At 46.1% G+C, this 27,735-nt stretch overlaps 1 protein-coding gene across 3 annotated transcripts in view; it reads right to left on the reverse strand.

Moving 5' to 3' along the window:
- The window catches only part of FAT3 (FAT atypical cadherin 3), a 520,003-nt gene that overhangs the window by 27,189 nt on the left and 465,079 nt on the right, over positions 1-27,735 (reverse strand). For all 3 annotated transcript variants that reach the window (XM_077780625.1, XM_077780624.1, XM_077780623.1), the window contains 4 exons: positions 24,374-24,571; positions 20,675-21,473; positions 9,020-9,154; positions 6,903-7,060 (listed from right to left, as the gene is read on the reverse strand). In XM_077780625.1, the coding sequence (XP_077636751.1) occupies positions 6,903-7,060; positions 9,020-9,154; positions 20,675-21,473; positions 24,374-24,571 (1,290 nt within the window). The remainder of the gene's footprint in view (positions 1-6,902; positions 7,061-9,019; positions 9,155-20,674; positions 21,474-24,373; positions 24,572-27,735) is intronic.

Consider the following 27,735-nt stretch of genomic DNA (forward strand, 5'->3'; position numbering starts at 1 on the left):
ATATTTACAGATATTTATTGAACATCTTTCTGCTAGGCAGTATTCTAAGCGCTATGGAGGCCACGATGAGCAAAAAGAGTTACTATCTCTGACCTCGTGGGGCTTATGTTTTAGGGGGGGGAGACTGCCATAAATCAAATAAGCATAGAAATACGTATCTACTCCATGAGTAAGTCTGTGTGAGTGTGCTATAGGGGCGAGAAAGAGGCCAGGTAGAAAGAAAAGATCTACTTCCCAGCTTTGTCCATACATAAGATTTTAAATTCCTTCTCTACTAAACACTAGCATATTCTTTAAAAAAATTTTTTTTAATGTTTTATTTATTCTTGAGAGAGACAGAGGGACAGAGCATGAGCGGGGGAGGGGCAGAGAGAGAGAGGGACACAGAATCGGAAGCAGGTTCCAGGCTTTGAGCTGTCAGCACAGAGCCCCACGAGGGGCTCGAACTCACAAGCCAGGAAATCATGACCTGAGCCAAAGTCGGACATTCCTGACTGAGCCACCTAGGTGCCCCGACACTAATATATTCTTAAAACAGTTCTTAAGGACTCCTGCTCATCATTTAGGGTAAGATTATCTCACGAAGTGCTCGGGGTTTGGCCATTTGCCTCAAATATAACTATATCCCTTCCATGACATCTGGCCCTCCAGAAGGATTTTCTGGTTAACTGTTGTTCCCAGCCCCTGGTCTAGTGTCAGCTACAACAGAGACCTGCCTGCCTCTTTGATGGCACTGGTGCAGGAAGGGCATCCAAGTCAGTCCGGGAGGCTAACTAACTGGAAGGTGACATTAAACTCAGGAAGAAAGTGCGTGCTATTGAATATGGTGGCTGGACAAGAGCACTGGCCAGGGACTGGTCCTCCATGGAGACCCAGGGTCAACTGTTGCTGAGGACAAAGGCTAGTCTGTGAATCCTGTGGTCCACCCTCATCTGCATTTCTCAGAAATGCAAGGTGGCTTGAGGATCCAGGGAATGATGCTGGAACCCTGTCTTAGCAACAACCAATACTGGGTCCTGCAAGGATTCACAGCCAGAGACCGAAATAAAAGCTACTTTTTCTGGCCTTTGCATATGATCCGCCGAAGGGTCTCATGGAGGCTTGTGTCTGAGACATGTAAGGGCAGCTGGCCTTCATTTTAGGATCCGCTGACAGACATTGGTAATCTTAACCAACCCCTGGGCAGAGAACACGAACATATAGAGAGAGGGAGGGGGAGGGGGAGGGAAGACAGACCTTCCACGTCTTTAAGAACTAAGGAGGTATAAATGTCAACTGAATTCATAGAAACAGACTCACCCACTCTTTCCAAAATGTGTTTGACTTAGGACAGCCTGATAGGGGTTTTCATGGTATCACTCATTCTCACTAATGGAGTATTTCTCTACCTGTGCTTCAGTGTGTCCCACAGACAACTGATGGTTTGGGGCTCTCGTTTCTGCCTCTGGGGATTCTCTGGCTCACTCTCTTCCCACATAGAAAGTTTACACCATGGGAGCATGTGTATATGGAAGTCAGGGGGTGGTGTGAATTTATCCCCAGAGCCCTGGGCATTTGTGAATGAGAACTCTAACTCAGGCTTTGTCATGTAGCCTGGCGAGAACTGGCTAGCCTCTCTGGGCTTGGGACCCCTTATACGGAGGATAGAGATAGGAGGCTGTGTCCCCTGTAGAATGCTTAGCTACACAATACATACATACTCCACTCTGAAATGCAAGTGTAGGAAAAGGCTGGAGACATATTTATTTCTTTTCAGAGAGCTTTCATATGTAATCTGTGCTGTTGCCTTGGTCATTTTTTTGGCTCAACAACAGGGACTGATAGATACTGTAAATCAAACCAGCATACTCGCTCAGTAACAACTCCTGGGTAATATCCATATTTTTATTTCAATGTAAGTAATAAAATGATCAAATGAGACTTTGGGGACTTCCTTCTTCCAGCACAGTCCAGCTGCCATTATGCTCAGTGGCTACAAAGTGGTGTCCCTAGACTATCAAGGAAAATCTGGTGGTGAGGGTGCAATTCATCTATGGTTTTGTAAAAGGATCTCTTCAATTAATATGTTACTCGGTCCATTCCCCTCCCAACCCTACTCCCTACGCTTGGGATAATAACCAGGTTGCAAATTCACCTGGGAGAAGCAAAGTAGCTCTAATGTACTCACGTACATCAAAGTTCTTTAGCTAAGGAATATAAAATGATCCCATACTAATGCTGAGTACGGTTAAGTTTTTATTTCTGTTGAAAAATATAGCAGCGACCTGTTGAATGAATAGGAAGCCAGGTGTGTACGTCATCCTTATCTTTTTGAAAACAAAAATGATTTGTAGCCTCAAAATTCTAGGAGTTTAAATTATAAGCCTTGTTTAGATGACACACTAGAGTGCTGATAATCAAAGGCTACCTTGCAAAAGTTCACCCTTTCCTACTTCACAAGCATATTATGCCAGGGAGAGAAGAGAACACTTTCATACCTGAGTCTGTTCATACTGCAAACTCATGTTCTCATCATATTTAGTCTTTCTCTGTCTTCAGAATAGGGTTTACCCAGTTTGAAAGGATCTCTCTTTTAAGAGGACAAAGCTTTTTCAAATCAGAGGGCGAGCTTTTATTTTCTCTTATTTCTTTTTGAGAGAGAGCATGCGGGTGTGTAAGTGGGAGAGGGGCAGAAGAGAGAAAGCTATTTTAATGGAAAATTGGACTGTGCATGAAACTGAAACAAAAAAAAAGTAGGTCTACACCAATGATCTGAAATGATGTGTTGGGTTGGGGGAGACAGGTGGGCAATTTGTTCAATGAAATGCATAATTCAGAGAGCAGGGAAAGATATTTAGCTCCTCAGTTTTGTCTGAAATCAGTGATGTGCTTTAACCTGGATCCTGAGTGGCTTGGGGTTGGGGCTTAGAAGGCAAGATACCAAAGCTATAAGAAGAGATCTTGTAGGGGTTGCCTGCGTAGCTTAATTGGTTGGGCATTTGACTCCTGATTGTGGCTCAGGTCATGATCCCAGGGTCGTGGGATCAAGTACCGCATTGGACTCTGTGCCCGGCACGGAGCCTGCTTGGGACTCTCTCTCTCTCCCTCCCTCTGCCCTTCTCCCCTGCTTGTACGCTCTCTCTCTGTAAAAAGGTTATTAAATATTCTTTGTAAAGGGAACTTTTTGAAAACGTATTTTCAAGGCTGCCATAAATTGCTATCTAGTTCAAAAATTATACCTTAAATGAGTAAGTAAATTATCATCCCAGCCCTCCAAACCTCTTCTTTTGATAAACACCTATATACTCCCTATTGGCCTTGCCTCTGCCAGAGGGCCAGATCCACTTCTGAACAGTTATGTTTGGGCAAGGCCACTGATTCTCTCTGAACCTGTTTCCTCACAGGCAAAAAAAGTAGGAATTCTAGGCACAGGAGAGTGAGGATAGAAATACATGTATGTATTTGGTAAAGTACTTGGTAAACTTCCAGGTATTTTATTATCATCATACTACAATTATCACAACTTGACTCACTTCTCAGTGATACTCTTACAGAGATCCTTGAAACTCGGGAATCTTGTGGGAGCTTCCTTGTTACTTTTTTATGTTGGAAAGATTTGGCCACTCCAAGTGGGCTGTTTTACAAACCAAATGAGCTTTTGTTACCTTCCTTTCATTCCTGGAGTTTTAAGCTAGCCATGTCTGAGAATCATCAAAATAAAGCCGTGCATCATCTCTTACTTCCCCCGCAAAATGAAATAATGACATTTCTAGATGAACAAGCAAGGATTCTTGTGCTTTTGGTATGGGACCTGAAATATGGGGCCCAAAAGACTGATAGATGGAAAAAGTTATAAATCCCTCCTGGTGATCTGACATGTTTCTTTCACAGGTTTGAGAACAGCCAGAGAACCTGTCCCAACACTTTTATCCTTGCTTTGGCAGCCAAGAAATTCAGTCATGATTGGTGTTCAACTGACTTGGCAACCCTTGGTCTAGAGTTTTCAGTGACGATATTCTGCCCTTCCCCACTTTATTGATTGGGTCTTAACCTTTCATTGTCATCTTAACAGTGCTCCGGGCTTCTTGCATTTTGGTGTTTACAGTAAGCCTAGAATCTCTTTTGGAAGAAGACAGGGTATCAGTGGTCCACAGAAGAATGAGCGCCTTTATTGCTAAGAGTGGTGCCCCTTGTCCATGAATATGTTCGATTCTTGAGATCCCAATGCAATTCTTTGACTGTCTTCAAGGGGTGCCCTTCACCCCTATTGATTTGTCTCAAGTACTTTTTAGAGAATGTGCTCTAACCCAGAGTAGATAAACAACCAAGAGGTGCAATTTAAACAAAGCATTTCAGTGTAGTCATTGAACCTAAGTACAAGGCACATACTGTACCTAAAGCCAATGAAATTAAATCTTGCATGAGGCTGGAAATGTTAAGCAAACAGATTCAAATCCCCTAAGTGGATATTCCTGGCGACTGGAGGAGACTATCTGCGATAGTTCAGTACAGCTGTGTCCTGCTTTAGGCAAACTCGACATAGGAAAAGCAAACTTAGCGAACAGACAGATTGGGGGTGATTAGTCACATCACAAAGGGATTAATGGAACGGTTCCTTCAAATAGCAACCATCCACCATTTATTAGAATTCCATTTACAGAGATTCAATTTACACAACTTTCAGAAAGACGTTTGTTTCATGAAATACAATATACCTTAGGAGCTAGAGCTGCCTAAAAGGTTTAATTATTCTTTCCCATCCCCAGGGATCTGCACATTTGAGACATTTGCCAGTGAAGTGTTAAATGACAAGTTCCATTTTAGGATCAAGCCATTCAGGCCCAATATTTTTGTTCTCTCTCAAATTTAATGATATATAAGAGATTTGCTAATAGAAAGTATTTGCCTCATAAGGAGGTTCTGCAACCACGAGTCCTGTTAGAGCTTGAAGGAGGACAGGAAGGTCAGAGGCACCTAAGCTGCGCCCCTGGTAGTTGGTCCCTCTGGACGGGCAGAGCACGTTCCCAGCAATGATGCAAAGCCCCACCTCTCAGGGCTGTTTAGAAAGTGATCTACTGGGTGTCTAGGTGGCTCAGTTGGTTAAGCATCTGTCTTCAGTGATTCATGAGTTCGAGTTCCATATCCGGTGAGCTCGAGCACTGCATATGGTAAACTTGAGCCATGCATCCGGTGAGCTCAAGCCCTGAATCTGGTGAGCTGAGCCCTGCATCTGGAGAACTTGAGCCCTGCATCCTGCATCTGGTGAGCTTGAGCCTGCCTTGCTTCTCTCTCTCTCTTTCTCTCTCTGCCCCTTGTGGGATTCTCTCTCTCTCCCCACCCTCACTCACTTGTGCCCTTTCTTTCTCAGTAAAAATAAATAAAAATAAAATATAATAGACAGTGATCTACTGACCCAAGGCAGTTTGCTTTGGGGGCCAGAAGGTTGTAAAGACAGGACTAAGGTCTTGGAATTTTTCTTCTTCCACCGTGAATATCAGATTTGAATTCATTATTTGCTAAAACTGTGCATCCTGTGCTTCTCTTGTTTTCTTTAAAAACACTGTTTTTTTTTTTTTTTCTCCCAGAGCTGAAACTCTTCTGAGTTGAATGTGTACAGATAACGGGGGGTTCCCTGTGAAAGTAGCCAACATTTAAACTCCAACTCCCTGCTCCCTCTGGCCACCACATAATGTCTGGCAATACCAGAAACAGGTAAGTAAACATCTATGTGACAGGAGAAGCCACTGGCATTTAATGTCCTACATTCTTTTCTCCCTCCAGGATTAAAGCCTGGGTCACCTAGTCAACTTGGATGTGACCTATCAAACAATCAAAGGACAGAAGCTATAAAGGCCCACCATGATCCCAATTAAGCCTACTGATAGAAACCTTGGAAGGAAAAAATTGCAAGCCATTTCCACTCGTGTGGGTACTTCATACTGGTCAGACTGCATCTGCCTCCAAATGCACTTACAAGGGGCTGGTCTAGTAAGGGACCTTGTGAAAACAGCATTAGATTAAACACCTCCTTCCTTCTTCTCCCTTCTCCTTCCATACTGGAAGGCTTCATCTGGTCTACAGATGCCCAGAGTGGGACTTTTGATAAAATGATTCGAGCAGCAAGACTGAGAGGTGGCGAGAGTGTGTAGGATAACGGCACCAGGTGAGAGAGACTGGAACTCAAGTCCAGGCCTCGGCGCTCATTCGCCCAACAACCTTGGGTAACTAACTAACTTTTTGAATCTCTGTTCTGTCCTTGATCAGATGGGGAAGATCATATATGATACATTTATTACATTAACTTTATAACAAAAAACATATGAGGCGCATAAAGCTGTTAGTATTAGTGTTGTCTTTGATTTCACGAAGGCACTAGAAGTCCTGAGCTGCATACACATGCCAGACTTGCTCTCAAGGAAATCTGCCTGCTTTGGAGGGTTTCTGAGGCTGGGAATGATTTAAACGTTGAGCCACAATAGGACATATGGAACCTTCTAGACCCTACATCTCCAACTTCCTCCCTGTGGAAGAACAGAAGTCACCTTCAGGGGTCAGCAGGGATAGACCCATATGGTAGAATAGGACACAGCCAATCTTTTTAAAGGACTGTCCCTGCCGTGGAATTGATTAGGAAGTGCACTCTAACGAACTGTTGCCTGATTACAGCTCAAAGGAGGGCAGCCCTTGAACCCACTCTAGAGAGAGATGCCCCAGTATCCGAAGAGCCAATTCTGAAGCTGGGTGTAGAAAAGGAAATGGGGTGTTGGCACACTTCCCAGCCCTGCTGTGGCTCCTCTGTGCCCTAAAGCCAGTTTCTGGTCTTCTGAACTCAAAAGACAAAAAAAAGACTTTAGTCCCCAATCCAAGAGCCAAAATATTACCATGAGAACTGACTGCAGGAGAAGATAACCCACTTTAATTACCTTCAGAATTATGCAGGGATTTGCTCTGGTGTACATTATAATCCCGTTGCTTTGCAGAGTTCGCAGCCGCAGAGCTAGCCGAAAGTCCTCTTCTTTGCTATTTTCAGAAAGCCTGTATTTGATGTAGCTGTTTCCAGCAAAGCTGAGAGAAGTGTGCCCTGAAAAGACCATTATGAGAAGAGATATATACTGTTAGCATCCAGAAATGGTCAGGGACATGTGAAATCACCCAACAACTATCAAGCAAACTGATTAAAGACCATGGGAAGTTGATGAAGGCATTGAGGAGAAGCCATTTTTTAAATTAAAAACTGGTTCTCCACTTCAGGCCCCACTCTAATTCCAATGTGGAAAAAATATTAATTTATCAGCTATCCAAAGAAATCTTAGTTGTCTCATGCCAAGGGAAACTTGGTAAATTCTATAACCTGAGTCTTCTTAATGTCCCAATTCCCACTTTCCAAAATGAGCACCATGAAAAGATACCCCTTCATTCCCACCACTAACCACTTAGACACTCAAAAACTTTCCACTCCATGAGGCAGAGGAAAGACAAAGCCATTTTCGAAGAATATCCATATTCTCTGAGTATCCTAATGCCAAATAGCCAACTTACATCATTTGCATTAATGTTGAAAGAAGCGAGTTGATGTCTTAATCATCTGCTGTTACAATTTTTTTGGCCATTAATTTCAAGGCTCCCTTTTTCAGAATCCTCAGTCCTCCCCACATCACCCAATTCTGTGGTCACCCTCTATTTTACTGCCTCCAACTTTATGTTCTAACAAGCAAAGTCATGCTGAAAAGCTGGCTTGCTGGGGTGAGAGGTGGAAAGTGTGAAAATATACCACATGGATGACAAGCATGAACAATCAAAAGTTCTCTGTAGAGAAAGGAGAAGGGAGATGGGCAGAAAGTGACATCTGAAGCTAGGAGACTTGTTGGCTTGGTTGGCATCCTACATACCACCTGCGGTGTGCACAGGGTGTGTGCAGGGGGAGGGGCAGTGTAAGTATCTTATAAATCTAAGCCCTAGATGACTTCAAAGGCAAGTATACCGGTGTTCACTTCACGGGCTGCTCTATTCTTGAAATCAACGGTGAAAGAGCTTTAGCTTCCACGTTTGAGAACAGTGCTTCTCTGTGCAAAGGATGAATTTCTAAAACCCAATGCTTAGCAAAGTGCCTTGCACGTAGTAGGCATAATTGTTTTGTTAATAAATACTTCTTGGATTCCAAAAAGGGTACCAGTGTGCCTGTATTTTAAATACATCCTCTACCAAAAAGAGGTCTTTATAGGGTTTAGAAGTGATACAGAATATGTGAATCAACAAAGCAAACAAAGTACTGCAATGGAGTGAAAATCAGTAACAGGGTCATTTGGATTGAAAGAACCAAAATACGTTTCTTCCTTCCTCCCTCCCTTCCCTCTCCCTCCTTTCCTTCCTCTCTCCTTCCCCCTTCCTTCCTTCCTTCCCTCTTCCTTCTTTCCTCCTCCCTCCCTCTCTTCCTTTCTTTCTTTCTCTCTTCTCTCTTTCTCCTTTTCTCTCTTCCTCCCTCCCCTCCCCTCCTCCCTCCCTTCCTTCCTTCCTTCCACAGAGATGAGCACCTCTCCTTCTGGGAGCATGTCATTCATTATATGTATTTCCAGTGGAGAGTCTGCTTACTTGGTGCTCTGGGCGGGGCTTACCCCATGGGAGGTCAACTGGACTGGCTCAGCTGTACCTTCTGTTGATCTCTGTTTTGTGGCTATGGGTTGTGCAGCCCTCTGACCATCGAAGGCCATGCCACAGATACTGACTCCTCTGCCTGACCAACGGCCTTCTATTTTCCACTATTATACTCTTAACATCCATGTGACATGATTGAAAACACATGCTGTGGTCTTCCTGTTATATAAGGAGTCCACGGTCATTGCATGCTTCCTTAGCACAGGCCGGAGTTGTAATGAATCCCAAGTACGTTTGAGGGTGGATGTCAGCTGTGGTCCATTCTGAAGGTAAATGTTGCATGCAGACAGAAATGTCTTCAGGAAGGGCTAGGGCAGTGTAATTTACTCAAGGGCAAGTGCGTCAGGAAAACGAATTTAGACCCTCATCCTTCCACCCCGCTCTGCACCTGAGCACTCGCCCAGCTTCCCTGGTGGACACTGGCAGAGGTACGGTCTCCTGCTGGCTTCATAACCGACACACTGCATGTCCCCTGGACACGGCTTCTCCATGCAAGGATCACTGGACCCCGGGCACAGTCCTCCTGTGACAAAATGGAACACACATGATCAGTATGTGGGGAATCACACTGCATCCCAGGGAGCACAGGAAACGTTCAAGAGTGGTGCTCTGCGGGCTCTGAGCTGAGAGGCAGGAGAACCTGAATGGGCTTTTACAGGTGTGAGTGTCCGTCAAATGTCCCTGCATCTGCAAAAACGCACCGGCGGACTGAAGCAGGCTGGCTGCAGAGAATGCACGGAGCTCCTCCTATTAGGTTCAACTGGGCTAAGGTTGTACTTGGACCAACTTTAGCTGAAAAAAGATCACACCACCCGGGCTCCGATACTGTTGACTGGAGCGGGTCCTGCATACTGGTGATCACCTGAATACACTACTGGAGTTTAGATTTCTCCCATGCCCTTTCCCTGCTCTGAAAAACTTAGAGGGTAGACTTCAGAAAATGTTAGCTGTTGTTTTCAGAGGAGAAAGAGAAAGACTTTCCTAAAGAAAAGCATGACTAATTCCAAACCGGGCGAGCACAATACACATTGTTTCCTAATCCCTTCTGCTACCTGCTCTTGTATTGATTAGCTGTACAGGTGCCCTGCCGCCTATCAAAAACAGTTGCATTATCCTTGGCAAAGGCAGGCTGCTTCCTACCTGTTCGATGTTCACAGCACAGTGAGATGAAAAGTTAATCCCTCAGAAAGAAAATCCTGGAAAGCTGATTAACTGATTAAGGCAAATTTCAGGACCCAAGTGAGCCATTCCAGAAGTGTGGTGATGGTAGATGTAAGGCCACTGAAGGAAGGGCACGTTTCAGAAGTCTTGGATATTTCATATGTAATTAGGCCACTTCCAACGCATTGAGAGTTTAAGTGGTAAAAGGACTAGATATAAGAAGACACAAATGAAAACTCGCCCACAGCTGGGTTAGCAGTGGCCAAATGGAGCACTCCTCTGCGAACCAAGAATGTGCAGGCATTACTCCCTGCCATCCTCTTTTCCTCATCATGAAGCATATTATCATATTATAGAGTCATATCTTTGTCTAGGAGAAAGCAGAAATTTAATGCTAACTACATATAAACATTTAAAAACTGCAGTCTTTGAGAAGAGCAATAAAAGTAGCACCAGCAAGCTCAGAATTCATAAATCCTATTTTCTACTGGTTTAGAGCTCAGCCATAAAACATACTCGTGGCAACGAGCCAGCTTACAAAGTCTTAGAAGATGAAGGGATTTTTAACTGAAAATTTGGAATGATCTCTACAAATGGTTCTAAAAGCCACAAGTGCCCCAAAATACATCTTCCTATTTTCATCCCAAGAAATCTTTACTCCTGCCATGTATTCATCAATATTTATGCAACTTAAAACAGCTGTTCTACCTCCTTCTGATCTGTTTCAAAGGGCTTTTGATAACCAGTTTTTAAGTAATTTTTAATTTTTGGTGCATCTATTCAATAATTTTTTAGGGCCACTGGGGTGATAAGCCTGCTTGTATATAAAGCATGAAAGGTGAAAGGAATATACAGAGATGAAAGGAAACAATGCCACCCTCCCTCCCTCCAAGAAACAACAAGCAAACACAAGATTACAATCCGATAAGGTAACCAGTTAGACAGTGACATGTGAGTGCAACCAGAGAAGGGGCAATTGTTTTTTCTGGGACAATGTCGGAAATCCTCACAAAGGAAGGGAAACTTTTAGGGGCGTCCGACTTTGGCCCAGGTCATGATCTCACAGTTTCATGGGTTCAAGTCCCGTGTTGGGCTCTGTGGTGACAGCTCAGAGCCTGGAACCCGCTTTGGATTCTGTGTGTCTCCCTCTCTCCACCTACTCCGCTCATGCTTTCTCTCTCTCTCTCTCTCAAATATAAGTAAACTTGAAAGGAAAATAAAAGAAGGGAGCATTTTAAACTCAGGCTTGCAGGAGGAGATCCTTCGAGTAAGAAGGGACTGTGTTTCAAGGGAATGAGCCAGCCACAGTTAGTGGCTCACCTGCTCGCATGTGTTAATACCCATTCATGAAAAGTTCACAGCTCTGCCCTCTGACTCTTTGCTGTCTCCATACATGGCTTCATTTCAGTTGCAAATGGCCTGCGCACTTCAAGTTGCTCCTAAGTGTTGACTGACTAGCCCATATATGCTCCAAGATGCAAACTCAGCCCAGTGCTAACCTTGGCCACATGAAGGTGGCAATGTGCATAAATGAATCCCAAAATGCATCCCATCAAATAGATGTAACTCTGGGCATCACCTACCAGTTAGACACAGAAACAGCAACCCAGGTATTTAAGAAATCTGTTCCACGGACATGCCTTTTGCCGTGTCTTCTTTTAGCCAGTCGAAGGGTAACCCTCCTCTAAATTTCTATGTTGATGAGGTGCAGCAACTTATACTACATTCATATCTTGTCTGTTCTGGTGCCATGCACGGCCACATTGCTAAGAAACTGTGCATTGTCAACACCCCAGATGAAAAGTCATTATGTCAAAAGGGGAAAGAAAAGAGGGCTAGATAATTTCAGACCCATGACAGTATAGAAATTACAGAAAGATTTTAAAAACCAGTGTAAGCCTATATAATAAAAAACTAAACACGGTATTTCAGAGTAAATACAGCATTTGAGTACCTTCTCACATTTTTTTACCTTTTCGCTTACCATCAGCCCTGCCCTCGTAGCTGCACAGGCTTCTGACTCTGTCACTGTACCTCTTAACTTGGGTTAAAGACAAAGCCATTCAGACCAGTGGCTGGGGGTTCAAACTCACAGCTTTTTCTTCTTTCCTCATGTCATAACCATAGAACCCACCTAACTGCATCCACTAAGTTAATGGATTATGTTATATCCAGTGCCTATTATGAAAATTCTAGCTGGAGGATATAAAAAAATACATTAGTTTAAGTATTATAATATGTGCATTCTAAAACTAATAATAATAATATAAATATTAGATATATAGTAAGTGTATTTCCATTCATTCTAGCAGCCATTGTCGTTGATAGGTTCTTTTTCTTCCTTTTTATTTTCAATAGGCTTTTCAAGGCAAAAGGGACAGTTCTTGGCAAGAGATCTGTCTCTTGATGCATTAAAAACCCTTGGGGACCTCCCCCGCCAAGTCCCAGCAGCCATAAACATGCAGGCTCCAGCTGCTGCTGTCAGTTCACTCTGCTCAGGGCAGGTCTGCTCGCCCGTCGCTCCAGAGAGCAGGAAGGCAGATTCGAGTCTGGAGGTCAGTGTAAATGTAAGGTACTCCTTAGCTGGGGACAGATGTGAGCATGTGTGCAAAACGCAGTCTGTTCCAAATACAGATAGGCTTCTAGCTACGAGAAACAGGTTTCCCCAAAGTAAATATTCTCCATGTACAATAACTGTATGTCTATCAATGAGGAGAAGAAATTAGGTCCCTTCTGACATACATGTTGTCAGAGGCTCTTGACCTTCGTATGCTAACTCTGAACAATGTGTGTCCCTTGACCTCAGGTATACCCAGATGTTTGGGACCTGGGGACATTTTCTGGGGATAATAACCCTCTTTCCTGACAAAGCCCTAAATTCTCTAGTGACGTAAAATCCTGTATGCTTTAAGCGGATGCTGAGGGGTTAATCTGTTTTTAGAAATATGTTTCTATCACCCCGCTTGCATGGAAGTATATACATGTACTAGACCCCCGCTCTGGTGGCAGATAGTGCCTCATCATAGTAACAGTTAGGAGACCACAGTGTCAGCTCCCGTTAGCCTCTGGGAGGAAGTTTATCTTATTAACTATCATTAAATAATCCAGGTTTAATTAACTCGCCCTGTGATCAGTGACAGCTTGGGGTTTGGGAGCTCTAGCCCTACATCTTCCGCATTTCCAGGCATCCATCAGTTTGGCGCCAGAGTTGGCACAAAGGGAGAAGGGTCCAGTTTATCAAACCAACTGATGCTATTTGTTGTGTGTCAGGGCAGGACAGAAGGGCCAGATGTTTTTAGCAACTCTGAGAACACAAAGCAGGCAGAGAAAGCTCTGTTCTTCATTCCTAGGGCCCCTCAAGACGCCAGCGTAGCACCCCAGGAAAGGGTCTGCACCGACAGGCAGCAGACATGGATTTTGGCTGTGACCAGTCCTTCCACTTATTTACTGTGTGGCTCTGAACAGGTCACTTGTCTTCTCTGAGTCTCGATTTCCTTTTCTGAAAAATGAGGATAATAATTGTTCAAAGAATTGTGAGAATCAAAGGGGCTAATGTATGTGAAAGCAGGTTTTTAAAAATGTTTATTTATTTAGAGAGAAAGAGAGTGTGTGTGGGGGGAGGGGTAGAGAGAGAGTAAGAGAGAGAATCCTAAGCAGGCTCTGCATTGCCAGCTCAGAGCCCAACATGGGACTCGAACTCATGAACCATGAGATCACGACCTGAGCCGAAATCAAGAGTCAGATACTCAACTGTCTGAGTCACCCAAGCGTCCCTGTGAAAGCAATTTGTAAAGGGAAAAACTTACAGTAAAAACAAATTACTATAAGCTCTCAAGACTGGAGACACTTGTTTTGACTCAGCCATGTGCCAGAAACCTGAACTCAAGTGTAATCTTTTTCATGCTGTCTTTTTTGGGTCAAGTTCATGATTTGTAAATTGACACATGATATGAAACCCTGTATACATGGGGGGGGCGGGTATAAGATAAGTCCTGGAGCTTTTTATTAATCAGTGTCCCAGGCCACTGTGGGGTCAGGTCCCTGGCCACCTTATCTTGGGCAGATGTGTTTTTTCTACACAGCCTTTCCAGCAGGAGAAATGTGCACACAATGTGACTGTTCTCTGAAAGAAGATTTCCATGTTCTTAAGTCTTGCTCAGGTGGAAATTTAGGTCACTTTCTACAGAGCTGACAACATACAATTCACTTGAGCAGAAGCTTTAGAGCTTTGAGACCTGAGAGAGGAGAGTGGTGATCCCCTTGAGGTTTTAGGAGGGTCTCACTCCCATATTGATGGCTCTTCTCTCCTTGTCCCCCGAGTATTCCCACAACTCCCTGGGTTAAGTCTCTGCCTTTAGCTAATACATCAGTGTCTAGCTGTGATTACTATCACCATCGCTTTGAACAGATTCAACCTTTTGATTTACGTCTCTGCCTCATGATACTGTCCAGTAACTAATGGTAAATATCCTACGCCCTGAATCACACACTTTTCCAGGCTGCCATGTCTTGGCAAATGGCACATAAGTCAGTAAGCTTCCCCCTTAATTCCTGGCTCCCATGAAGTTTTAAAACACCTTCTCCAGAGGTCTCTTGGTTGCAAAGTGGTCTCTTGTGGTTCTCCCACAAGCACAGAATCATCTGGAATGACGTTTGCTTGGCTCAGCCATATTTTCTGGATGATTTCGCTGAAGGCTGAGCACAGTTTCGGTCACGACATCCTCTCTGGGGCACTCGTGCGTAGGTGGAATATAGAAGAGAATGTCCACACGCTGAGAAGCTGGTGTCACCACCAGGGACGACACCGCTAAACCTCCCTTGGCATTTTGGAACTGGCAGGCCCTGGAGATGAGGGCTCTGCAGAGACACAGCTGTTATGAATGAAAAATGGAAACTTCCCCATTTGCAAGGGGAACCCGGTTAAGATTCAGAGGCTACACTGAAAGTTCTTTGAAACCACTGGGATGGGAATTATTGGCTTTCTATTCTGAGAATGAGCCTTCACAAACTCCAGCCCGAATGTAAACCCAAATCTCAGACTTTTTCTCTGCCTTTTAAAAACTTGTCAAGCCTGGGGCGCCTGGGTGGCTCAGTTGGTTAAGCATCCGACTTCGGCTCAGGTCATGATCTCATGGTTCATGGGTTCAAGCCCCGCCTCAGGCTCTCTATCTCAGATCCTGGAGCCTGCTTCAGATTCTGTGTCTGCCTCTCTTTCTGACCCTCCCCTGCTCACACTGTCTCTCTCTCTCTCTCAAAAATAAATAAAACATTAAAAAAAAAACCCAACTCATCAAGGCTAAGTTTTAAGCGTCTTACCACATCATAGAAGCCTCTGTCATTTTATTTTACTGTGCTTATTAGAAGCGCATCACTGTGACTGCCTACCGCAGGCTCCTTGAGCTGTCGCCTGGTATTCCTCCCCAGGACTGTCCTGACTCCTCGCCACCCTGTCCAGCTGAGCTCCTGGTCTGTCCCATGCACGCTGCTGGTCTGTGCTCCATGGCGGCAGGAACCATGCCAGCCTCAGTTACCACTAGACCTCTGGTGCCTGCCCAGGGCCTGGCAAAGTATCTACTGTACTGTGAATGAAGGAGCAAATGAAAGGGAGCTGGTGCCCCAAATCTCTGGGCCCTTCTCTCTCTCCACTGCTCTCTCTGCTTACACAGTGTCGCTTGCCTGGCAAAGACTCCACAGGACAAGCTTCTCTGCTTCCAGTACCTTTCCCGGACAACACCATAGGACTGACGACTCCCTCCTCTGGGCCCTAACTACACCCCTACAACTGTCTATAGCTTCTATTTGTTTGCAGCCAGTGACAAAAGGAACTTCAGCAGTTCATCTAGGAGAAGAGGATTCAGGGTCATAAGAACTGTCCTTTAATATCTGGAGGGTAGCTTGTATAGGAGGCGGCAGACAGGCCAGGTTCTGTGTGGCTCTCATGGATGGAGCTGGGGGACATTACCAGGAGGCAGATTTGGGTGCACTGGGAGGGAGGAGACTGTCTCAGGTCCATCTTGTGAGGTTGTGAGGTTGGCTAAATTACTGTGCCAGGAATACAGTTAACAGGATGTCTGTCATGTGTGGGAGGGTGATTTGGGAACTTTCAGGTCCCTTCAAAAGTGTGGAGAAGTAGTAGGTACGTGAGGTTGTCAGGTATGAGTCCTGGCGTGGCCATTTACTTGGCTCTGCGACTTTAGCAGGTCAACTGATCTTCCCAAGGTTTAGTTTCCTTAACTTTTTTTTTTTTTAACAAGACACTTTTCTTTTTCTTTTTTTCATGTTTACTTATTTTTGGAGAGAGAGAGTGCAAGTGGAGGAGGATCAGAGAGAGAGGGGACAGAGGGTCCTAAGTGGGCTCTGCAATGACAGCAGGGAGCCCTAGGTGGGGCTCGAACTCACAGACCTTGAGATCATGACTTGAGCCGAAGAAGTCGGACGCTCAACCAACTGAGCCACCCAGGTGCCCCAGTTTCCTTAACTGTTGAGGAGAGTTAATAATACCCTTCCTTGAAGGTTATTATAAGGGCTAGCTGCAATTATGTAAGTTTGAAAAACAGCATAGTAATGGGTCACAGCTCACTAAATGTTAGTTGTTATGCCTGCCTCTGTCTTCAGTTGTGCACGTTCTCACCTCCATGCCTCAGCTTTCCTGCTCCTTGGCCTGGAGCACTCTCTACCCAATACCAACCTGATCTGAGGCATCCTTTCAGGTCTAGCCCAGCAGGCATCACCGTCAATGATGTGCTTTGGTGTCACTCTCACCTTGCCGATCAAACTCTTGCAACAGCGCCATAGCCCATGGCTGAAGGACAGGCCTGCTGTTGGGCACACTCTGCATAGCTGGCCCCATGTTTCACCCATTGCTGATGCTCCCTTCACTTTACCTGGAGCTCTGGCTGTCTCTCCCATCAACACCCTGCTCTTAAACTCTGCTGGTCTCCTAGGGAGTCCACTTCCTGGCCAAGTGTCTCCTTTTTGATTGATCTTACTATCAGACTTTTGAAAAGTCAATGCAATTTTTAAGAAATGGACAGCCAGCACAGCCCTGTGGACTGTCCCTGAGGCTCTGCCCACTTGCTTTTCTTCTAGAGGCTCAAGGGCATCCATCCATTCCCTGTTCATCTGAACTGAAGTGCTAATGTTCATGAAACTTGTGAAGTTTACCAGGAGCCGTGTCAGGACATCAGGACTTCCTATCTCTTGAAGTCCTGTTCAAATGTGATGCTTGGCGGTAGCTGGGATCTAATGAGCCTATCTGGCATCAAACCTCAAGTCTTCTTTCATTTTGTCAAAGCAACCCAGCAGTTTGGTTCAAGATACTAATTTTGTTAATTGGACCCAAAAGAAGATGCATGAGAGAAGGATGAGTTGGAAGTTGGAAGGAGCATATTGAGGCCAGATCTGTATAAATACTGCTACACAGTCCAGATTAGGCAGCCACCTCTATTTATCATCATAATTATTCCACCAAGGGGTGGAAAAGTCCATTTATTGTATCTGCCAAGCTTCCAGAGTAAGCTGATGAACAGTCAATACTAGTTGGGCATGCCTGTGTGTGTGTGTGTGTGTGTGTGTGTGTGTGTGTGTTTTAAGGGGGGCATTTATTGAATTCAATTACCTCTCCATTCAATAAATGAGAAAATGCCTCAAATGTCTAATGCTTTCCTTAACAGTTTCTCACTGCATTTTCATTAGAGGACACTTTAGAAGAAGTCAGAGCTATTTCTATTTCTAACTAAGAGCTTGCCCCTTGAACCTACAGGAAATTTTTCCTCTTTTATCTTGGTGTGAAGTCTCTCCAAGGTTGCTTTCCTGACCACCAGCATTAGAATCACCCAGGCTATACAGACTCCCAGGCTCCCTCTGAAACCTCCTGTTACATTTGAGTGTGGGGCTCAGCAACAGGCATTTCTGGTAAGCCCCATGCATGCTGGTGTCTGAGAGACCCTGCGATGTCCTGTAATGGCGCCGTGAGGCTGGTGATCAGTCTGCTGGGGAAAATGGGGTTATTTGAGTGTTCTTATAGAGCACATAGCTCTGGGGCAATGATTCACATAAGAAATGGAAGAGTTCCTATTCTTAAGATGTAGATAATAAAATCGGGGTCCAAGGAGGGCCTTTATTGTATCGGGACCCCACTCTCACCAGCTGTACAGCCCTGGGCAAGGCACAGAGCTACTGCATTTATCAAATGGAGATTATTGTACATCACATGCTGAAGACTGAAGATAGGACTGGACCAGATGACCTTTAGAAGTCTTTTTACTACTAAAATCCAGTGTTTTATTTTATAGCTTAATTACAAGAGTGACTTGAAGGTAAGAGGCTCTGAGGTGAACCTGAAACTATGTACGGTCCTCTCAGAGGAAATGCTCACTTTTTGTCTTTAATGTTTTTTGTTTATTTTTGAGAGTGCAAGTGGGGGAGGGGCAGAGAGAGAGGGATACAGAGGATCCCAAGCAGGCTCAGCCCTGACAGCAGGGAGCTCAAGGTGGGGCTTGAACTCAAGAACTGCAAAATCATGACCTGAGCCGAAGTCGGATGCTCAACCGACTAAGACACCGAGGGGTCCCGGAAATGCTCACTTTTCAAACGAAGATGGCCTCTTCCTGGGATGCCTGGGGGTTGAATCACAAAGCCTTTTGGCCCTCTTGCTTTACTGGGAGTGGAAAGGTTTGTGGGGACCAGAGAATAGTAGGAATCCTGGGCAAGGACACTACCTTGAAACCTACTGCATTTAAAACACTATTGTCTCATGAAAAACCTCCCTCTCCCCAACAAAAATCATCCCTCTAAATTCCTTCTTTCAAGAAATTCTGCCACATTTGCCCTCCTCTGCCTTCTCTTGGTGAACTCCTACTCATCCCTCAAGACCTAGGACATACATTGTGTGGTACAGAAATGTCCACAGAAAGCTTCTCTCTGGCCGTAGCAGGGATTTTGTCCTTTCTACTTCGTAGCATTTATTATAATGACACTATTATTGCAAATACGTCCTTGCAAGCTGACCTTGTGACCTTATAGTAGTCAGCTCCTAACGGCAGGGACTGAGTCTTTTCCACTTTGGATCTTCATAGCTATAACTTTTCTTTAATGTTTATTTATTTTTAAGAAAGAGAGAGAGAACACGAACAGGGGAGGGGCAGAGAGAGGCACACACACACACACACACAATCTAAAGCAGGCTCTAGGCTCTGATCTGTCTGCACAGAGCCTGACGCGGGGCTCAAACTCACAGGCTGTGAGGTCGTGACCTGAGCCGGAGTTGGACGCTTAACTGACTAAGCCACCCAGGCGCCCCTCCACCTTGAATCTTCGGTGCCTAGCACCCTGCTGCCGCCACAGATTTTTGCTAACTGAAATGAGTTCTCTGAGCACAAGGATTAATTAGCTGGTTTAGTTTCTCCTGCAGGGTCTGCCCTGTCCTGTAGCGAACCTCTTTTGAGCCCTGCTGTGAATCACTGCATGAAGGCCATAGCAGAGCTTTGGTGCATAAATCAGTTCGCCTACAAAGGAAATTTAGGTAAAGCCCGGGCAGCTGGCATTCATAAATCCTACATGTTGGTGGCATCTGCCAGGAATACACTGCATCTAGCACGCACGCTTTGAGTTACTTCGGAGCTAATTTACATACGCAACAGGTCAGACATCCCTGCATCTACCTGATGAAAACACAGGCAGAATTCACTGGTACCACCTAGTGAGGGGCTGGCACTTTCTGGGCTGCTTGGAGGCTGTCAAAATGGCCCTTGGGGGGAGCTGTGATCTCCGGAGCCCTCCTCTGATGAGCTTATTTTTCAAGCTGCAACCATGAACTTTCTCTAAGAGAAAAGGCCAAGGGCCCTACCTGTCGCCAGTTACCTAAAGAGAGGTTTTACAAATGGCCTCTCTTCTGGCCACTGTCCCTTTGGGCCGAGTTCACGCTAGCTAGAAAAACTCAGGGTGTAATATTCGTAGGAAAGGGCAGTGAATTTATGTCTCCACATGTCAAGAGGAAAAGAGGCAGAGAGCAATCCTTCTCACTGACCGCCATGGGCATGTGACTCTGTGCAGCTATGGCCTCTGACCAGGAAAGGTCAAGGTTCAGGGACTCTAGTCACAAAGCAAACTTGAGCCATTCCATCTCTGCTGCTCTGATGGCTGAATCCATCCGTTGGCTGTGCTCCTATACGTGGGGCCCGCTTCTCACAGAAGCAGATCTAATTGCCTGCACCCTCAGCAGCAGCTTCCTAACTGGCTGCCCTGCTGCGGGGCTGGCCCAGCTAATCCGTTCCCCTCTGCAGATGGCATGCTCTTTGTGAAGGGCGTGTCACTTCTTCACCTCGGCCCACGGCTCCTCCTGCCTTGGGACAATTCCTACAGTGTTCATCCTGGCTAATGGCCCATGCGTGAACCCTGAGCCTGCTCACAGGTCTCATTTGCCATCATGCCCTGCCCTCCAGCGACACAACATCTCTCCCACTCCCCTGCTGGGGGCTTCTCTCTTGCCCTGAACCTTCTTCCTACCAGCTGCACCCGGGTCTGGAATGTTCTTCCTCCCCTCCCTGTTTCCACCTGTCTGATTCCTACTTCTCCTTTATCCCAGCCCTCCAGGAATCCTTTTCTCTGGATGGGTCCTCCAGCGGGATTTTGTACTTCCCCTAACAACAGGCTACACATGGGGCTCCTGCTGGCCTGCTCGCCTGAGCGGCTCCGCAGAAGTAGGGGTGGAGCTCGGCCCATTTACCCCCAGCCGCAGCATCCTTTGCGGTGACCTGGCGCATGGTCGGTGGTCAGGAAATACTGCGTTGAACGAGTGCACGAACCACTGCGTGCTTACCAGGAATGGCCGCCCAGACTATTCCGATCATGGGAGGTGCAGGGGACTCTAAGCCCCACTCACCATTGCAGGTGCAGCGCACGTTCCTGTAGAAACGCGGGCACACAAAGCTGATGCGAGCCGTGCTGTAGGTCATGAGGGCATGCGAGTCCAGGGACAAGCCTTGCTCACAGTGCTGCTCCTGGCAGTCCAGCCCCGAGCAGTTCTTCTCCAGGATGGCCGAGATGCGCATGACGTTCTCTAGATGTCTCCTGGCGTTGGACAGCTTCTGGATCAGGTAGGCTGGCTTGTAGAACTCACTGCTGTGCATTTCCACTGCAAACAGCATGTCCAGCTGGTTGGTCCCCGCCACGGGCTGGATGCTGATGATGCGCAGGCTGTCCTGCTTCTGGGTGAGGACCGCGTTCCGCAGGGTGCGCCGGAAACCATGCATGTGCAGCCCCACGAAGTCCTCGGGGGACACGTTCTCGAAGCGGATGGTGACGGTGTTCTGCAGCATCTCGTGCACCAGCTGCTCCACGTGCACGACCACATCGATGGGCACCTGGAAGCGGCCGTCGCTCACTGACACGTTCAGGACGTACTTGCCACTGTCCAGGCCTCCCAGCGCGATGATCTTCCCGTCATGGCTGTTCACTTTGAACAGGCTTTTCTGCTCCGATTTCAGGGCAAACGTGAGCACATCGTACATGTCTTGATCTGTGGCATGGATCTTCCCAATGACTCCACCAGGAAAATCGTCTTCCATGGTGACAATGAAAATCTCCAGGGGGATGGCCGTGGGCTTGTGAATACTTTCCTCGATGACCCGAACGCGGATGTAGGAGTGAGAAACTTGCTGGGGTTTGCCTGAGTCTTTTGCCTAAAACAACCAAGAGGGAGAAAGGCAGGGAACTAAGACAAATTGTAACAATTTTAAAAACAACAAAACCCGGAGAGAAGACGTTTATTCCTTTACCCGTGTTTGCTTCTTCCTCCATCCCCTGTTACTGTTCTGCAAAATGCTGAAGGCGTGCATTGCAGTAAGAGGAGTGATTTATCACCTTTGGTCCTTACATGCACACTGTTACGGACGATAAAATATGTCCACACAGTAGAGCCGTTGGGGGTGAACAGGGAAGGAGAATGGAGGATGCTGTGAGATTCCAACATGCCCACAACACACTGGCCTTGTTTTCATTTTGAACAGAAGCCACAGGGGGACCTCATACATAAAGTTGTGTTCATACTTGAAGGAGCAATCTTTGCAATTTTTTCCTTTGGATTGGGCCAGAGAACATCTTTCTGTATATTGAAGAAATAACATGAGGTATGAATTACACAAATTAAGGTACAGAATAAAAAATGGAACACAGAAGGGAAAAATAGGTAGCCTGGAAAGGCTTTGCCTTCCTCCTCTGATAAGAATTGACAGAAGGAGCACCTTGTCAGCAGATCATTCCTGAACACCTTCCATGCACAGCATGGGTGTAGACAGTGCTGTAGAGCTTCAGAGATGGGCAGATCCCTGTGTACTGGGTCCCCAGGGAAGGCATCTGAGGATGGAGGGATGTGGTAGCCCTTGGAGATAGGTCCTCCTATGTGGAAGGCAGTGTAAAGGGACTTGGGCATCACATGGACCTGAGTTTGAATCTTGACTCAGCCACTCGCTATGTGTCTGGCCTTGAGGAAGTTACTTAACATTTCTGATCTTAAATTTCTGTACCTTTAATATGACTATAATGATAGTACCTACTTCACTTTAATCCCCTATGGTGAGGATTAAAAGATAGTGATTGCAAAGTGGTTAGCACAGGCCTGACCCATGGAAGTACTTAGTACCTCAGGGTTACTGTGACTGTTATTTTTATTATTAAAATCACTGCATTCTTCCTGTGATCAACTATATGAACCAGAGATGCTGAAATGGAAAAGTCATGTAGAAAAGAGAAGTTAGCAAATGAGGTTGAACTTGAAGTCAGACTGCGGAGGGCCTCAAAGGACAGGGGTGAGTGTGGACTTCGTAGGCCAGAGGTTGCCCACTCAAATATCAGAGAGCAGAGAGGAAACAGAAAGGCATGGAGCCTCTGGGTGGAAGGTGATAGATTAGTGGACCTATGGACTGAGCAGGACCGGAAAACCATGTCTGTCTGGAAAACCAGTATGGGCTGGAGTTCAGACTGCAGACTCCATGTCTTCTTGTAAATGAATGGATGCGGCTATGTTCCAATACACTTTTATTTATAAAAGCAGGCTAAGGGCAAGATGTGGTCTAGGGGCTGTGGTTGGTTGACCCCTGGTTTGGGGGGCTGATATAATCAAAGTAGGAATGGTTACTCTGGGAGGGGTGTAGGGATATATCATAAAAGAATGAGGCTGAAGCCAGAGGAGTCACCCAGGAGGCTCCTGCAACAACGAGAGAACAGGGAGGTAGTGAATAAAGTGGGGCAATGACAAAGGAGATGTAACTGATGCATACAGGGACCTCAGGAAGGCAGAAACTCCTGAACTGGTGGTAGTTTAACATAAGGGATTAGGAGGAGACACACTCTGTGGTGTGTCCAAGGTCTGAGATGTGAAATCTATTCTCTACCCTCTAATCCGAGAGGGTAAAAGATCTATACCAGCTCCAGTGAGAAGGCACTAAAGTCTCTCCTTGCTCTTGGTACCTCTACTGTGATATAAAGTTATTTAAGAGGAGGCCAGTCAATTAAGTGTCCGACCTCGTCTCAGGTCCTGATATCACGGTTTGTGAGTTTGAGCCCCCCCACGTCCAGCTCTTCACTGACAGTGCAGAGCCTGCTTGAGATTCTCTCTCACCCTCTTTCTCTCTACTCCTCCCTTGCTCATGCTGTCTGTCTCAAAACTAAGTAAATAAACATTAGAACAATTACTTACTCAATATTGTTGGAGGAGTGGGTGGCAACCAAAGCGTTCACTGACATGCTCAGAGCCAAATGTCATTAATTTGGAAGGTTACATGGAACAGTGTAAGCCAGAACTTATCAAGAGAAATAATGAACACAATGGAATGTGATACACATATAAAGAATTATTATTGTTATTTTTGCCACCATGGATAATGACTTTAGGTTGCCCTCTGTGGCAACAGTGAGTTAAAAAAGTCCCTTGGTTTACTGATGGGACCCAAATCATGATACTGGCAAAATTAATTCCTGGGAATTCATTTCCTGCTCTTATCCACACCCTCTCCATCTCTGCCACTTTTGTCCCTTTGTCCCATTTCATTTTACACAGGCCACTGACTTTGAGGAAGCTGAAATGTTGGGAGGCCACTGCCATCCTAACGCTCAGTCCCCTCCTGCCTCACCGGGAAAACTTACCAAGCAAAGGTCTCTTCAAAAGCAGAGGCCATGCTATGTCTCAATCACATTTGGACAAGGTTTGGAAGCTTTCTCAAGTGGAGTAATGTGGCAACGTCTACTCAGCATAAAGCAGCAAGCCCTGACCAATTAGTTGTCTTTGTGGGTGAATTAGAACCCTAAGAATTTTGAGAATGCAGATTTAGGCCCAGTGACCATCCACCTGGTACTCCCTACGGGAATGTCCCTTCTGAACAATGACGCTTCTCTTCCTTCCTGTTCAATTTCACACAAAGAGGCCGCTTTTATTGGTGTGAAATTGAATTTGAGATTAAAAGGGGAACATTCCTGCATGGTAATGAATTACGTTGACTTGCTCAACAAAGAAAAACCATCCACCGGGCACGGAAACCGGCACAAGGGAAAGCCGGCCTGATGGGGACAGAGGACGAGGCCATACCTGGACACACAGCACATATTCCGGAGACTCTGTGTGCCGGAAGACCACAGCTGACCGCAGGACCCCATGTGGGTCCAACATGAACTCCTCCTCTTCGTTTCCCGACAGAATAGAGAAGGAGAAGGGAGGCCCATTGTGAAAGGAGTCTCTGTCTGTCACCACAAGCTGCAGAATGCTGGTGCCTACTGGCTTGTTTTCCTGCATAAAAGAGTATATTAAAAAGGAAGATAAAATTACACCTCTCTTCTCGTTTAAAAAAAAAAACAAACCATCATTACCGGTTAGAAAACAGGGCTTTCAAAAGAAGGGATTCCCTGTGATATTATCTTGTCTTCCGAAAATAGGCTGGAGTCTGTAAGCGTCATGCTCCACATCCTTGGCCGCCTCCCCACAACTGCCCCGTGAGACAATGAGCTGTGGGAGAGAACACAGGAACTTCACGTTGAGCAGGTGTAGAGGGTCCCAGGATGGTGTCGCCTCCATCTTGTCCTTTGTAGGCTGGAAAGGCCCTGGGTTCACCCAAGCAGCTCTGGGAACACATGGTGCTCGCTAGCCTCTGGGACAAGGTCAGAAACCCTCTCAGGCCAAGGAAACATCAACCTTTCAGGACAGGAAGGCACTTTGTCACACTTGTCACAACACAATCATGCTGAGGCCCCACGCTCTGACACAGGGCCACAACATCGGACTTTTGGGGGGGTCATCTTGGCAACTCCCCATTAAACACACAAAGGCATATTCCAGGTGGAACTCAGGCTTTACACCTCACTCCTCAGAACACAGTTTTGCCATCTTTCTTGAGGACAGGGAAAGTGAGCAGATTATTTCTCAACCTGAGGATGAAGAGAAAGAAAATCCTTAGAGCCATCAGAATTTCTGGAAACCCTGATTTTATTCAAGGATTATTTTGCAGAACCTCTCTGTGTTTCCCCCAAAATAGAAACACAAAGGTTCTTTGTCACTCCTTCTTGAGTTGGAGGTTCTCCACTCTCTGAAAATGCCCAACTGAATTCCTCCGGAGCCCAGGCATTGGTTGTCTTGCCCCATTCTGTTTAGACTTCGGCATTACCACAGTTTGGGCCTGAAGTCAGTTTCATTAGTTCAGGACTTCTGATGACATCGATTTAGCATTAAATATGTTTGGGTCACAGAGATGGAGACCGTGATACGCTGCAGTTTGGATGGAAGTCATGCACGGGGCAGGCACACTCGAGCTTGATGTGCTGAATTAGTCTTATGAAAACCATGTGTTGGACAAAAGAAATTGTCCTGGCTTGGGAAAAGGGAGGGCCAGTTTTTGAAGGAGAAAGAGAAAAGGGCCTCAAAAGGCCTCTTACTTTGTTCCTTCTCTCAAGAGGCCTTCCGGTCATTGAGAACTAGACCCCGTTTCCCTCTGGAATCAGCCACGGCACTGCCTCAGCCCAGCGTAGATTTACTATTTCACGGTGACAGCATCCTCAGCACCGCACAAAATAGAAGATTTATTGATCTGTTTGCTCACTTTATAAAAGTCATTTCCTCCACAGGAGAGAGACAGAGAGAGAGAGAGAAAAAAAAAATGTGTGCCCCAGGGGTCACCAGCTGAGAAAGAAGGGTGAAAGAGAACACGGGCAGGCCCCGGCGCTGCAGACATGAGCTGCGGTCACTGCTCATGGCTGCAGTTCTCGTTTCTTTCACTGCTGACTTCCTGTTGTGCATGTGAAAACAGGCTGTCAGGCTGATCGATGTGTGTCATAAAACTGAGTGTTGAGTAGGCAAAGCCCATTTTGTTTTGGGGCGAGCACACACAGGTCGTGCGAGGCCAGCAATGCCACCATGGGAGATGGTCCTGGAGAAAGACGATCTGAGAGAGAGAGAGAAACGGAGGAAGGGGCAGCCCCTGGGTAAAGCTGTGTGGAAGCAGGAGGGGGACAAGAGTGCACAGCTGCTGGAAAGACCATCAGAGAGCAGAGGGAGACCCAAATACCATCACTGAAGGAATCCAATTTCACTGACATGGTGGGAGGAAAGAGGCAGAAGGCTGCCTGCTTTATGAGCGAGCGCCTCTCCACTCCGCCTGAGTCCTGGACATCTCAGAGGTGGGGAGCCAGCCGTCGATGGCCAGATGAAGTCCTGATGTTGTTCCAAAGGGGTCCCTCAAAACCTGGCTCTCTCTCATCTTCCCTTCTACCCTCAAAGCCTGCAGACCCCGCGAGAGGGGATTCCGAGGCCAAACTGGATCAGGCAAGAGCTGGTTCTCAGGACTATCTGAGGTCCCCCACAACACTGTATATCAAACCCTGTTTTCTCTACATCCTCCACACTGACAGCATTCGTGGACTGGGTTCCCCGAGCCTTCTGTGGTTGGGAAGAGGAGGTAGCTCGGCACCCAGCACTGTGCTGATGAAACATATTTTGAAAAAAAAGAAGATGGAAAGAAGAGTCATTCCCTCTGAGAACAGAATGTCAGCTATTCCATCCTGCAGCTGAATTTTAAGGAGCGGGTGGATTTAAAGTGCTAAACAAAATGTTTATGGAAGATTGATTTTAATGAGTAGCAGCTCTATCCTGATGCCCAGTATCTCTTGGAGAGATGAGACGGTTTGTATCAATCTCCCGCTACTGTCGGAATAGAAGAGTCGCTAAAAGGCAGCCTGCCCTTGTGAAGAGGATGGCTTTTGCAGAAGGCTGACCTGAGTTTGAATCCTGGCTCTCCCACTAACCAGCTGCAGGATCTTTGGGGGGCTACTTAGCCCCTCAGGCCCTTAGCTCCTTCAGTGTGAAGTGGGGGCTGCCTCGCCCTCTCAGTTCACATAGCTGTGGTGGGGACATGTGGCTCATGTAAAGCACCCGACACTCGAGAGAACCCCACTGGCAACAGTGCTTATCAATATTCATTAGTCTGTAGCTGTGGAAGGATCAGGCTCGCTTCATACCAGCCTCACAATGGGATGAGTTGATATCAGGTAAAAAAAACAAAAATAAAAAAACCCAAAAAATGGTGAGTAAAATGGGTTGCCTGGGTGGCTCAGTCGGTTAAACATCTGACTTTGGTTTAGATCATGATCTTATGGTTTGTGGGTTTGAGCCCCACCCACATCAAGCTCTACGCTGACAGCTTGGAGCCTGGAGCCCGCTTTGATTCTCTGTTTCCCTCTCTCTCGGCCCCTCCCCTGTTTGTGCTCTCTCTCTCTTAAAAAAAAATAAACAAATAAACCTAAAAAACATTTTATAAAAATCTGGCCTTGTGTAGCAACATGGATGGACCTTGAGGGTGTTATACTGAGCGAAATAAGTCAGGCAGAGAAGGACAAATATCCTATGTTTGCACGTATAGGAGGATTAGGAGGAACTTGACGGAGGAACAAGGGGGAGAAGAAGGG

This window comes from Crocuta crocuta, unplaced genomic scaffold, assembly GCF_008692635.1.
Source record: "Crocuta crocuta isolate KB4526 unplaced genomic scaffold, BGI_CrCroc_1.0 scaffold78, whole genome shotgun sequence".
Taxonomy (NCBI): Eukaryota; Metazoa; Chordata; class Mammalia; order Carnivora; family Hyaenidae; genus Crocuta; species Crocuta crocuta.